At 44.0% G+C, this 15260-nt stretch overlaps 1 protein-coding gene across 2 annotated transcripts in view; it reads right to left on the reverse strand.

Annotated features, from left to right (window-relative positions):
• The window catches only part of MLPH (melanophilin), an 872816-nt gene that overhangs the window by 337896 nt on the left and 519660 nt on the right, over positions 1-15260 (reverse strand). For both annotated transcript variants that reach the window (XM_044060732.1, XM_044060731.1), the window contains exon 9: positions 13513-13682. In XM_044060732.1, coding sequence (XP_043916667.1) covers positions 13513-13682 — 170 coding nt within the window. The remainder of the gene's footprint in view (positions 1-13512; positions 13683-15260) is intronic.

The raw sequence follows: 15260 nt of genomic DNA on the forward strand, positions 1-15260 counted from the left end.
CACTAAAAACCAAAGGTTGACAAAGAGGTGAGTGTGCTACCTGTGTACTACCTGATGAGTCACTGACAGTGACAGGGAGGTGAGTGTGCTACCTGTGTACTACCTGATGAGTCACTGACAGTGACTGGGAAGTGAGTGTACTACCTGACTACTACCTTATCGGTCATTGACAGTGACAAAGAGGTACGTGTGCTACCTGTGTACTACCTGATGAGTCACTGCAAAGAGGTGAGTGCACTACCTGTATACCACATGATAAGTTACAGACTGTGAAGATGTGAGTGTGCTACCTGTGTACTACCAGATGAGTTACTGACAGGGACAAAGAGGTGAGTGTGTAGGGAGGTGTGTGCTACTTATGTACTACCTGATGAGTCACTGACAGTGACAAAGAGGTGGGTGTGCTACCTGTATATCAACTAAGTCACAGACAGTGAATAGGTGATTGTGTTATCTGAATACTACATGATGAGAAGCTTACATTGATAAAGAGGTGAGTGTGCTACTGTATACTACCTGATGAGTCACTGAGTGACAGGGAGGTGAGTCTGCTACCTATGTACTACCTTATGGGTCACTGACAGTGACAGGGAGGTGAGTGTGTTATCTGTATACTACCTTATGAGTCACTGACACTGACAGGGATGTGCATGTGCTACCTGTGTACTACCTGATGAGTCACTGCAAAGAGGTGAGTGCACTACCTGTATACCACCTGATAAGTTACAGACTGTGAAGATGTGAGTGTGCTACCTGTGTACTACCAGATGAGTTACTGACAGGGACAAAGAGGTGAGTGTGTAACCTGTATACTACCTTATGAGTCACTGACTGTGACAGGGAGGTGCATGTGCTACCTGTGTACTATCTTGTGGGTCACTGACAGTGACTGGGAAGTGAGTGTGCTACCTGTATACTACCTGATGGGTCGCTGACCGTGACAAAGAGGTGCATGTGCTACCTATTTACTACCTTATGGGTCACTGACAGTGACAGGGAGGTAAGTGTTCTACCTGTATAGTACCTGATGAGTTGCTGACAGTGATAGGGAGGTGAGTGTGTTACCTGTGTACTACCTTATGGGTCACTTACAGTGACAGGGAGTTGAGTGTGCTAGCTGTGTACTACCTGATGGGTCACTGACAGTGACAAAGAGGTGTGTGTGCTACCTATGTACTACCTGATGAGTCACTGACAGTGACAGGGAGGTGAGTGTGCTACCTCTATAGTACCTGTTGAGCCAGTGACAGAAAGGTGAGTATCCTACCTGTGTACTACCTTATGGGTCACTGACAGTCACATGGAGTTGAGTGTGCTAGCTGTGTACTACCTGATGGGTCACTGACAGTGACAAAGAGGTGTGTGTGCTACCTGTGTACTACCTGATGGGTCACTGACAGTGACAGGGAGGTGAGTGTGCTACCTGTGTACTACCTTATGAGTCACTGACAGTGACAGGGACATGAGTGTACTACCTGTCTGCTACCTTATAGGTCATTGACAGTGACAAAGAGGTGTGTGTGCTACCTGTGTACTACCTGTGAGTCACTGCAAAGAGGTGAGCACACTACCTGTATACCACCTGATAAGTTACAGACTGTGAAGATGTGAGTGTGCTACCTGTGTACTACCAGATGAGTTACTGACAGGGACAAAGAGGTGAGTGTGTTACCTGTGTACTACCTTATGGGTCACTGACAGTGACAGGGAGTTGAGTGTGCTATGTGTGTACAACCTGATGGGTTGCTGACCGTGACAAAGAGGTGCATGTGCTACCTATGTATTACCTTATGGGTCACTGACAGTGACAGGGAGGTGAGTGTTCTATCTGTATAGTACCTGATGAGTCACTGACAGTGATAGGGAGCTGAGTGTGTTACCTGTGTACTACCGTCTGGGTCACTGACAGTGACAGGGAGTTTAGTGTGCTAGCTGTGTACTACCTGATGAGTTATTGACAGTGACAAAGAGGTGTGTGTGCTACCTATGTACTACCTAATGAGTCACTGACAGTGACAGGGAGGTGAGTGTGCTACCTCTATAGTACCTGTTGAGCCAGTGACAGAAAGGTGAGTATCCTACCTGTGTACTATCTTATGGGTCACTGACAGTGACAAGGAGGTGAGTGAGCTACATATGTACTACCTTATGGGTCACTGACAGTGACAGGGAGGTGAGTGTGCTACCTGTGTACTACCTGATGAGTCACTGACAGTGACAGGGAGGAGAGTGTTCTACCTGTGTACTACCTGATGAGTTATTGACAGGGACAAAGAGGTGGATGTGCTACCTGTGTACTACCTGATGGGTCACTGGCAGTGACAGGGAGGTGAGTGAGCTACCTGTGTACTACCTGATGAGTCACTGACAGTGACAGGGAGGTGAGTGTGCTACCTGTGTACTACCTTCTGAATCAGACAGTGACAGGGAGGTGAGTGTGCTACCAGTGTAATACATTGTGGGACAGTGACATGGAGGTGAGTGTGTTACCTGTGTACTAGCTGATGTGTCGCTGACAGTGACAGGGAGTTTAGTGTGCTACCTGTGTACTACCTGATGAGGCACTAACAGTGACAAAGAGGTGAGTGTGCTACCTGTGCACTACCTTATGAGTCACTGACAGTGACAGAGAGGTGAGTGTGCTACCTGTGTACTACCTTCTGGGTCACTGACAGTGACAAGGAGGTGAGTGTTCTACCTGTGTACTACCCTATGGGTCACTGACAGTGACAGGGAGGTGTGTTAACCTGTATACTACCTTATGAGTCACTGACAGTGACAGGGAGGTGCATTTGCTACATGTACACTACCTTGTGGGTCACTGACAGTGACAGGGAGGTGAGTGTGCTACCTGTATACTACCTGATGGGTCACTGACAATGACAAAGAGGTGCATGTGCTACCTATGTACTACCTTATGGGTCACTGACAGTGACAGGGAGGTGAGTGTGCTACCTGTATAGTACCTGATGAGCCACTGACAGTGACAGAGAGGTGAGTGTGCTACCTGTGTACTATCTTATGGGTCACTGACAGTGACAGGGAGGTGAGTGAGCTACCTATGTACTACCTGATGAGTCACTGACAGTGACAGGGAGGTGAGTGTGCTACCTGTGTACTACCTGATGAGTTATTGACAGGGACAAAGAGGTGGATGTGCTACCTGTGTACTACCTGATGGGTCACTGGCAGTGACAGGGAGGTGAGTGAGCTACCTGTGTACTATCTTATGGGTCCCTGACAGTGACAGGGAGGTGAGTTTGCAACCTGTGTACTACCTTATGGATCAGTGACAGGGAGGTGGATGTGCTAACTGTGTACTACCTCACGAGCTACTGACAGGGACAAAGAGGTGAGTGTGCTACTGGTGTACTACCAGATGAGCTACTGACAACGGCAAAGAGGTGAGTGTGCTACCTGTGTACTACCAGATGAGTTACTGACAGTGACAGGGAGGTGAGGGTGCTACCTATGTACTACCTGATGAATCACTGCAAAGAGGTGAGTGCACTACCTATATACCACCTCATAGGTTACAGACAGAGAAGAGGTGAGTGTGCTACGTGTTTACCACCATATGAGTTACTGACAGTGACAGAGAGGTGAGTGTGCTACCTGTGTAATACCTTATGGATGACTGACAGCAACAAAGAGGTGAGTGTGCTACCTGTGTACCACCTTATGCATCACTGACAGTGGAAGGGAGGTGAGTGTGCTACCTGTGCACTACCAGATGAGTTACTGACAGGGACAAAGAGGTGAATGTGCTACCTGTGTACTACCAGATGAGTTACTGACCGGGACAAAGAGGTGGAGGTGCTACTTATGTACTACCTGATGAGTCACTGACAGTGACAAAGAGGTGGGTGTGCTACCTGTATATCAACTGATAAGTCACAGACAGTGAAGAGGTGACTGTGTTATCTGAATACTACATGATGAGAAGCTCACAGTGATAAAGAGGTGAGTGTGCTACTGTGTACTACCTGATGAGTCACTGAGTGACAGGGAGGTGAGTCTGCTACCTATGTGCTACTTTATGGGTCAATGATAGTGACGGGGAGGTGAGTGTGTTACCTGTATTTTACCTTATGGGTCACTGACATAAACAGGGATGTGAATGTGCTACCTGTATACTATCTTTTGAGTCACTGACAGTGACAGGAAGGTGAGTGTGCTAGTTGTGTACTACTTGATTAGTCACTGACATTGACAGGCAGGTGAGTGTGCTACCTGTGTACTACCTTATGGGTCACTGACAGTGACAAAGGGGTGTGTGTGCTACCTGTGTACTACCTTATGAGTCACTGCAAAGAGGTGAGTGCACTACCTGTATACCACCTGATAGGTTACAGACAGTGAAGATGCGAGTGTGCTACCTGTGAACTACCAGATGAGTTACTGACAGGGAAAAAGAGATGAGTGTGTAGGGAGGTGTGTGTGCTACCTGTGTACTACCTTGTGGGTCAGTGACAGGGAGGTGATTGTGCTACCTGTGTACTACCTGATGGGTCGCTGACAGTGACAAAGAGATGCATGTGCTACCTATGTACTGCCTTATGGGTCACTAGGGAGGTGAGAGTTCTACCTGTATAGTACCCGATGAGTCACTGACAGTAGCGTGGTGAGTGTGTTACGTGTGTACTACATTATGTGTTACTGACAGTGACAGGGAGGTGAGTACGCTACCTGTGTACTACCTGTTGTATTACTGCCAGGGACAAAGAGGTGAATGTGCTACATATGTACTACCTGATGGGTCACTGACAGTGACATGGAGGTGAGTGCTCTACCCATATAGTACCTGATGAGTCACTGACAGTGATAGGGAGGTGAGTGTGTTACCTGTGTACTACCAACTGGGTCACTGACAGTAACAGGGAAGTGAATGACCTACCCTTGTACTCCCTGATGAGGCAGTGACAGGGAGGTGAGTATACTACCTGTGCACTACCTGATAAGTTACTGACAGGGACAAAGAGGTGGATGTGCTACATGTGTACTACCTGATGGGTCACTGGCAGTGACAGGGAGGTGAGTGAGCTACCTGTGTACTACCTTATGGGTACCTGACAGTGACATGGAGCTGAGTATGCTGCCTGTGTACTACGTGATGGGTCACAGACAGTGACAAAGGGGTGTGTGTGCTACCTATGTACTACCTTATGGGTCACTGACAGTGACAGGGAGGTGAGTGTGCTACCTGTGTACTACCACATGAGCTACTGACAGGGACAAAGAGGTGAGTGTGCTACCTGTGTACTACCAGATGAGTTACTGACAGGGGCAAAGAGGTGAGTGTGCTACCTGTGTACTACCAGATGAGTTACTGACAGCGACAGGGAGGTGAGGGTGCTACCTATGTACTACCTGATGAATCACTGCAAAGAGGTGAGTGCACTACCTGTATACCACCTGATAGGTTACAGACAGTGAAGAGGTGAGTGTGCTACCTGTGTACTACCATATGAGTTACTGACAGTGACAGGGAGGTGAGTGTGCTACCTGTGTAATACCTTATGGACCACTGACAGTAACAAAGATGTGTGTGCTACCTGTGTACTACCTTATGCATCGCTGACAGTGGAAGGGAGGTGAGTGAGCTACCTTTGTACTACCAGATGAGTTATGACAGAGAGAAAGAGGTGAGTGTGCTACCTGTGCACTACCAGATGAGTTACTGACCGGGACAAAGAGGTGGATGTGCTACCTGTGTACTACCTGATGAATCATTGACAGTATCAAAGAGGTGGGTGTGCTACCTGTATATCAACTGATAAGTCACAGACAGTGAAGATGTGAGAATGTGATCTGAATACTACATGATGAGAAGGTCATAGTGAGAAAGAGGTGAGTGTGCTACTGTGTACTACCTGATGAGTCACTGAGTGACAGGGAGGTGAGTCTGCTACCTATGTACTACCTTATGGGTCACTGACAGTGACAGGGAGGGGAGTGTGTTACCTGTATTCTACCTTATGAGTCACTGACATAAACAGGGATGTGAATGTGCTACCTGTGTACTACCTTTTGAGTCACTGACAGTGACAGGGAGATGAGTGTGCTAGTTGTGTACTACCTGATTAGTCACTGACATTGACAGGCAGGTGAGTGCGCTACCTGTGTACTACCTTATGGGTCACTGACAGTGACAGGGAGGTGAGTGTGTGCTACCTGTGTACTACTTGATGAGTCACTGCAAAGAGATGAGTGCACTACCTGTATACCACCTGATGGGTTACAGACAGTGAAGAGGTGAGTGTGCTACCTGTGTACTACCAGATGAGTTACTGACAGGGACAAAGAGGTGAGTGTGTAGGGAGGTGCGTGTGCTACCTGTGTACTACCTTATGGGTCACTGACAGTGACAGGGAGGTGAGTGTGCTACCTGTGTACTACCTGATGGGTCACTGACAGTGACAAAGAGGTGCATGTGCTACCTATGTACTACCTTATGGGTCACTAGGTAGGTAAGAGTTCTACCTGTATAGTACCCGATGAGTCAGTGACAGGGTGGTGAGTGTGTTACATGTGTAATACCTTATGTGTTACTGACAGTGACAAGGAGGTGAGTACGCCACCTGTGTACTACCTGATGCATTACTGACAGGGACAAAGAGGTGAAAGTGCTACATGTGTACTACCTGATTGGTCACTGACAGTGACAGGAGGTATGTGTTCTACCCATATAGTACCTGATGAGTCACTGACAGTGACAGGGAGGTGAGTGTGTTACCTGTGTACTACCAACTGGGTCACTGACAGTAAGAGGGAAGTGAGTGACCTACTCTTGTACTCCCTGATGAGGCGCTGACAGTGACAGGGAGGAGAGTATACTAACTGTGTACTACCTGATGAGTTACTGACAGGGACAAAGAGGTGGATGTGCTACATGTGTACCACCTGATGGGTCACTGGCAGTGACAGGGAGGTGAGCGACCTACTTGTGTACTACCTTATGAGTACCTGACAGTGACAGGGATCTGAGTATGCTACCTGCATACTACGTGATGGTCACTGACAGTGACAAAGGGGTGCGTGTGCTTCCTATGTCCTACCTTATGGGTCATTAACAGTGACAGGGAGGTGAGTGTGCTACCTGTGTACTACCTGATGAATCACTGCAAAGAGGTGAGTGCACTACCTGTATATCACCTGATAAGTTACAGACAGTGAAGAGTTGAGTGTTCTACCTGTGTACTAACTGATGAATCACTGACAGTGACAAACAGATGGGTGTACTACCTGTATACCAACTAAGTCACAAACAGTGAAGAGGTGACTGTGTTATCTGAATACTACATGATGAGAAGATCACAGGGACAAAGAGGTGGGCATGCTGCCTGTGTACTACCCGATGAGTCACTGCAGAGAGTTGAGTGTGCTACCAGTCTGTTACCTGACAAGTCTCAGACAGTGCAAACAGGTGATTGTGCTAACTTTGTGCTACCTGATAAGTCATTGACAGTTACAAAAAGGTGGATGGGCTACCTGTGTACTACTTTATGAGTAACTGACAGTGACAAAGCGATGAGTGGACTATCTGTGGGCTACCTGACAAATCACTGACAGTGGCAATATTGATAGACTAAAAGGATTTGAATTATTTGTATTTCCTGAAGAAAAGCAAACTTAATAGCTGTATTTGTCATTACTCATTGAGTATAATCACCTCTGTTTTGTATTAAAGTTACAAACTGTAATAGAAACAGAGAAAGTTCAGAAACAAAATCAGAGACAGTTTAAATATGTGCTGTATGCAAACGCACGTGCATGCGCATGCACACACACGCACACACACACACACACACACACACACACACACACACACACACACACACAAAAGCAGAGCTGCCGACAAATTTTGTATTGTACATTAAAATGGTGAGGGTTTGGGAGAATTCTTGCCTAAAATGATCATTGACCTGAATTCAACTAACTATTCTGGTTCCGGGTGGTGGGTTGGATATGCTAGAACTGACAGACTGCATGCCACCTCTCTATCATCTTGGGGTGGGGTGTTGTTGCAGTAGAACCTGCACTCTGGCCAAGTCAACAGCTATTTGTCCATATCTAAATGAAAGAAATAGGAGTGTGGTTATGGAGCAATTATCAATAATGTGTGTAATGTTTGATGAAACAAACAAATGCAATCTGAGGGTCATGCTGTTCAATGCTAGAAGTCTAAATCTCAAAATGCACTTGCTCAAAGCACTCCTTAAAATGGAGAACATTGACATTTGTGCTTTAACAGAGACCTGGCTCAAGGCAGCAGAAAGCACCCCTGCACTACCAGGCTATAACTCATTCCACACCTTTCAGTCCCAGAGCTTGTACTGAAGCTCCAAAGGCGGTGGTGTTTCCATATTCATAAAGGATGCGCACACCTCCAGACTGGTAGCCCAACATAATGCATCAGAGATACTTCAGGTACATTGGGTAAGACAGAGATTCAGGTCATAGCCTGTGATAGGTCCACAACTATGTCCCAAGACTCACACGTCACGTTCCTAAGGACCCTGGAGAATATTAGGGTCCAACCTAACACTCAACGACAAAAAAGCCAGCACAGCGTGGAATCCACAAAAAATTATTTATTTGAAATTCGGTGATAGGAGGAGAAATCCCCACTATCAAAAAATCCAAACCGGTTTCGGCTAAACACAGCCTTCTTCAGTGGATCAAGCAATTATAAATTACAACCAAACAACTCAGTATAAATAATCTAATTTAAATAAGGCATGCAACAATCATTGGTCCTTCAAAATTGGTCATTAAGACCAGGTGGAAATAAAGCTCCAAGTTTAATCATCCATTAATACAATCAATAACAATAAATGAAAATGAAGCTGTATGATATCAAGTTCTGGGCCAGTTGTAGTAGTGAGTGGGTTATCTATCTTGCCATATGTACTTGTTATTCATGCTATGTTGGACAAACCTCTAGGACATTATGTCTGAGAATTGGGGAACATCTTAGTGATATAAAAAATAGACGTCAAAACAATGCTCTTTACAGACATGTTCTTAAACACCATACAGCTTCATTTTCATTTATTGTTATTGATTGTATTAAAGGTCGATGTAGGGATAAGGCAGGTTGGCATGAATTGCTAAATGTCAAAGAAAGAAAATGGATGATTAAACTTGGAGCTTTATTTCCACCTGGTCTTAATGACCAATTTTGAAGGGCCAATGATTGTTGCACGCCTTATTTAAATTAGATTATTTATACTGAGTTGTTTGGTTGTAATTTATAATTGCTTGATCCACTGAAGAAGGCTGTGTTTAGCCGAAACCAGTTTGGATTTTTTGATGGTGGGGATTTCTCCTCCTATCACCGAATTTCAAATAAATAATTTTTTGTGGATTCCACGCTGTGCTGGCTTTTTTGTCGTTGGTTGCTGCTTCTTAGCCGAGCACTAGCCTTGCATGCACCTTTTTTTGGTTTCTTCTTCCAACCTAACACTCTCATACTGGGCGATTTCAACTACCCCTCCATTAACTGGGAAACTACTCCTTTACCAATACACTTGCCCGACGTTTCCTGGAATTCATTAATTCTAATGCCCTGGACCAGCTCGTTCTTACTCCTACTAGAGGTAGCAACATCCTTGACCTGGTCATTACTAACATGGGTGACCATTGTTCTACACCAATAGACAGCTCCTCCCTGGTTAGATCCAACCACAAACTAATCACCTTTGAAATCCACATCCCCCCACCACAAAGGTAACCACCATGAAAAATTTCTCCAAAGTTAACTTTGGGCTCCTAAAATCAGAGATGGCTAACTTCACGGCACCCATACAAATGGACAATAGTTGCATGACCACTGAATCATACACCAATGCACTGTACGAACACATACACAAATGCATGGATCTCGTCATACGCAATAGAACCAAGATGCTCTCCCCCAAAAAAAGGAAGCCAATTTGGTGGTCCCCTGCCATAAACAAACACTACAACAGAAGGAGGAAACTGATGCAGAATAAGGTGAAGTCCCAAGACTGGAAAAAACTCCCTTATCAGCCACAACAAAATGTTGAGATCCCTCATCAAATCCTCTAAAGCTAGCTATGAAAACAGAATTGCAGCAGATAGTAAAGACAACCACAAGGCCTTCTATAGTTATATAAAAAATTCCCACAGCAATACCCAGATTTGCTCTGAGCTACTGCACAATGGTACCTCCTACACTGAACCAACAGATATTGCCAATATACTGGCCGATAGATTCAGTGTCAACTTTACCCCCCTTGCTCCCCCCCAAGGACCAATCATAATACCAGTAGATTGCCAGGCACCCAGTATTACTACTGCAAAGGTTAAAACAGCACTATCCAAGGCCAAGAATACAGCTTCTATGGAACCTGACAATATCCCTGGCTGTGTTCTCCATGAACTACAGAGTGAACTGGAACCTCACCTGTGTGCTCTGTTCAATCACAGCCTCACCTCAGGCTTTGTCCCTATCAAATGGCACACTACTACAGTCATCCCTCTCTACAAAGGAGGAGTGACTGCAGACCCTGGGAACTATCGCCCCATTATCTGATATGCAAAGCAATGGAACACATCATCATGGACATAATAAATAAGGATATAGGGAATCTCCAAACTCTGGATCCCACACAGTTTGGTGTTGTAAAGGGTAGCTCATGCCTGTTCAACTTAGTTGACTTCTTTGAGTCAGTCACCAGAGCTGTGGATGTAGGCAAGGAGATTCATGTAGCCTACCTTGATCTGGCCAAGGCCTTTGAGACCATTCCCCACTCAGGAATCATAGAAAAACTCACTAAGCTAGGCATCAACCCCTATATCACTAGGTGGGTTGCAAACTAGCTCACAGATGGAACCCACAGTGTGAAACTAGCTGACTCAGTCAGACTGTCAACCAGTCACGAGTGGAGTCCCACAGGGATCAGTCCTGGGTCACTCCTATTTAGTATCTACTTCTCAGAAGTCCAGGCCAACATGAAGAGACTCTGGCTGACAAAGTTCACAGATGATTGCAAGTTGGGAGCCATTATTAACTCTCCAAGTGATGTTGACATCCTACAGAAAGGCCTCACTGAACCGACTGGTGTCAGAACTATGGCCTTAAGCTCAATGCCAAACAATGTGTCATTATCCCCTTTGGGAAAAACCCAGTTCTCATGAATTACCATATCGATGGTAGTCCACTGAACACAGAAGGCATTATAAGAAATCTGGGAACACAGTTTGACAGCAACCTTTCTTTTGACCACCACATTGCCACTGTGGTCAGAAATTACTTCTATGTGGCACATCTCATTACTAAGGGTTTTGCATCCAGGAAGAAAGAGGTTATTGTCTCCCTCAACTCTTCCCTCATTAGGCCAATCATCGAGTACAATGCCCCATTTGGCATGTGCATCACTAGACACCTGCAACAACTGGAGAGGCCGCAAAAGTACCTCACAAAGAGGATCCCAGGCCTTAAACACTTGTCCTATATGGACAGACTCAAAAAAACTCCAACTATTCTCTGTCTCATATCGCCTACTCAGAGGTGATCTCTGCTTGACTTACAAAGCCATGTCTGACCCAGCTCTGTTAGAAATGCTACATCTAAAGAAATCCCATTCCCTCCGCACCACACACTCCAGAGACCTCAACCTCATTACCACAATCAACAGAACGTTCTGGAGGGACAGGTTCATAACCCACAGTCTGCCCATGCTATGGAATAGACTCCCCATACATGTCAAACAGAGCACCTCACTGGCCCTCTTCAAGAGAAATCTTGATAAGTGGATGGGAAATAGAAAACTCACCCTGGGGATTACTCCAGTGGCTCTACTCGACAGAAGCACTGGGAACTAAGGTTGGGTGGCACGATGCCAGGGTAATCCTATGAGCTATGCTTGTAAAGGCTTCAGGGTTATTAGCCTAGTATACACCTATAAACCTATGAAAAACTTATCCTCAACCCATGCATGAGCTTCGGAAGACAATCACTGGATATGAACCATAAAATCATGCCCCCCCCCCCCCTCCGCAGCAGGTCTGTGTCTTCTTTTTTGGTACTACACTTGGCTCACCTGATGATGAAACAGAATAAGAAAATATCCCACTAGAGGTAATTGACCCACCCCATGGAAAATGTTTATTAGTTTACTAATCCAGAGGGAATCGTACAATTGTACATTGCACTACTTGTTATACAGATTCCCCCTATGCTGTCCTGGCTGCCTCAGTTTTATCAGTGGAAAATTCCTTCATATGTGGAATCACCCTGTTCATTTAATATGTTTTCATGACAAAGTCAAACCATTACATATATGTTTATATGCATCATACAACAAACATTAGATATTAATGACTTTTTGCCACTACTACTCATAAGTGTCATAGGTATAACTTAATGGTGAAAGATATCATTCTATAGTCCACATCTGCAGTACTCAGAAAATTATTCTCTTTTTAATTTTTCTCTCCTCACCCAACTGATTGTCACCTCAGCCTCATCTAGAATGTGACAACAGTGCCTTCAGTCTTGTACTGGACTTACAAAACACCCACAGCATATATCCATGGTTATACTGTAGTTGGAATTTTTGAGTTATGCAACATGCAAAAAGGGTCAGAAAAATGAACTACTGGCATGTTCCTCCTGCCCTCAAAGACATGTTCCTAAAGTGCCAGGAAATAATGTCATGGCTGCTCAATCATGTAATACACTTGTCTCTTTTCAGTCTTCTGTTCATGATCCATTCCCTCTGTGTGCTCTGGATGCTGCTGCTATTAAGACTGTATCAGCCTGTAGCTAGATATCTGTAACAGGAATTGCAGCCATATGAAAGAGAACAGATCCCCAAAACAGCTACTAAAAGCTTGTTGTGCCTGCATCAGCAATTGCTGCATTAGGAAGTAACAGTTTTACAACTACAGAATAAAGCTGTCATCAATCATATTTGAACTGAACATTGAAAGCAACTGTACACACTTTTATTACTTATCACATATCAGTCTGGAGGATATCCCCTATGTTTTTTGACAGTTATTGCTAGGACAACCTTTAAAGGCACAAAAATAAGCCACATTATTTCATGCATCAGTTATTTCTGTCCAAGGCTTACATTCTTGTCACAGTATATTATTGCAGCATTCATAATAATAATAACATGTCTATAATCAGCTTAAATAAGCAATGCAATGAGACTAGACAAATGCCGGAGGCCTATCTTTCTTTAAAAAAAATATCACAGGTATCCATCAGATTGTTTTACAAGAAAAATAATATTTCTATGCGCATTTCAGTTTTTTAATATTTTAAATTAGTTTTGATTTCCAGTGGCAGACATACATACTTTATTTATAATGCAAGCCATCTGATATGCATTCTAAAACAGATTTTATGACTATATAACGTATTTCTTTAATCACAGATAAAATGTGTTTATAGCATATGCATTTTACTGTAATAATGCTGTACTATGTACTTTGTCTCTGAGCATCCCTCAAGGCAAGATGAAGCTTTACCTGACTTCCAGAGTTGTGCAGATTTTCTTGAGAGGAGTTTCGGCTTCTGCGTCTTATGAAATGAGTTTGATAAACTGGAAATTTAGGGGCACTAATTTCATCATCAGAGGTGTCCATGTCTGCATAATACTGAGATTTGCTTGGTTGTTTTAGAGGTCCACTGGAACTGCCTTTGGAGAAAATTGGAATTAGTAACTTTATTTCTATATACGGTTTTTATCTTCTGTAAATATTTATGATAGCAAAAGATAAAAGTAAAAATTAGAAGCACATTTGAAATATGACTGCATTCAGCAAAGAATACTTGGAATGTAGAAAGGGATTTGTCTGATTATCCTTCAGAAAATGTATGCTAAAGCAAAACACACTATTCTAGCAGCTTTCTAAGTATATAAAAGGCATATTTCAATTTTGCCCCTATTTTGGGGCCTTTGACCCCCCCCATTATTTTTGGCTTTGTCCAGATTTCTTGTACTAAGAGCTTGAGAGCTATGGTCAGACCTAATCACCTGCATATAAGAGATGCACCTCAAAGATTGTCCCAGACATGCAAAAAGATCTCTGATTTAGTTTTTTACAGATATTGCAAATATTTTCTAATGAGCTGGAGAAATTATGAATAACGTCAAATCCTGAAGTTGTGCACTTTGGCCTCAGAAAATGACCCTACCTTAATCAAAATATGTCACATTACATATTCATTGTTTATAAGGCGCATATCTGATTGGTGGCTAGATTTTCTGCACAGTGTGGCTCCCAGGACTGACTCCCCCTCCAAGTTGAAAAGCAAGGTCATCTCACTATTGAGAACCTAAAAAAGGCACTTTAGTGCTTCAGCCATAATTGCAAATGCATTTTTTACATTCTGAATGCCGATACCACACTCCAACACCATTGGCACATACCAGTCATGCAGTACTTAGGGCAGCCACCCCCTTAACCTTTCCCTATTTATGCCTCTGACAAAACAGATTACACATGTATCAGGCAATCAGGTTACACAATGCAAAAAAGTCTTCCAGCACTAATCTGAATGTAAACTTATTCCCTTTTGTTGCATATTACTTTTCTAAATCTTTTTTGCATACTCTATGATAATGTATAATTATTGTGGTATACCACCACTCTTTCTGTAAAAGACGTTTCATTATATCCCTCCTGAACCTCCTTCCTGCTAGTTTCTTTTTTTGGACTACATGACATTAAGTTAGTTGTTGTGTCTTTCGGCTTATCCCGGTTAGGGGTCACCACAGCAGAACTCCGGTCCGCTAATGATTGGCAGTAGATTTTTACATGCCGAGTTACCAGTCCTGACACACAGCCTTCAACGAAGGCATGCCCATTCACGCATGCCCCCACACAGAAGACGCTCTAGCTGAGAATCGAACGGGACAACGTCTTGCTGTGAGTTAGTATTACTATGAAATAGTTATTACTTTTAAGGACCTGAAGCACATCTGTTAAATGTTTCTGCTTCTTATTTTAAATGAATACATATTCATGTCTCCTTCACCAAATGGCTCCATAAAGGTTGCACACTATTGTCCTGGAATGCTTTCTGTCAATGCACATTATGCTTCATGTAGCCTAACCCTGCCCTGTCTGCTATAAGATCTCCAGATCTGAAGCAGTAATTACATTCAGCATAACAGAAAACAGAAGGCTGCGGTGGTACAGCGGTTAGCATTGTTGCCTCACAGCAAGAGGTTCTCCCGTTTGATTCTCGGCTGGAGTACCTTCTGTGTGGA

The sequence above is a fragment of the Protopterus annectens genome, chromosome 2.part0, assembly GCF_019279795.1.
Source record: "Protopterus annectens isolate FY-2018-M chromosome 2.part0, PAN1.0, whole genome shotgun sequence".
Taxonomy (NCBI): Eukaryota; Metazoa; Chordata; order Ceratodontiformes; family Protopteridae; genus Protopterus; species Protopterus annectens.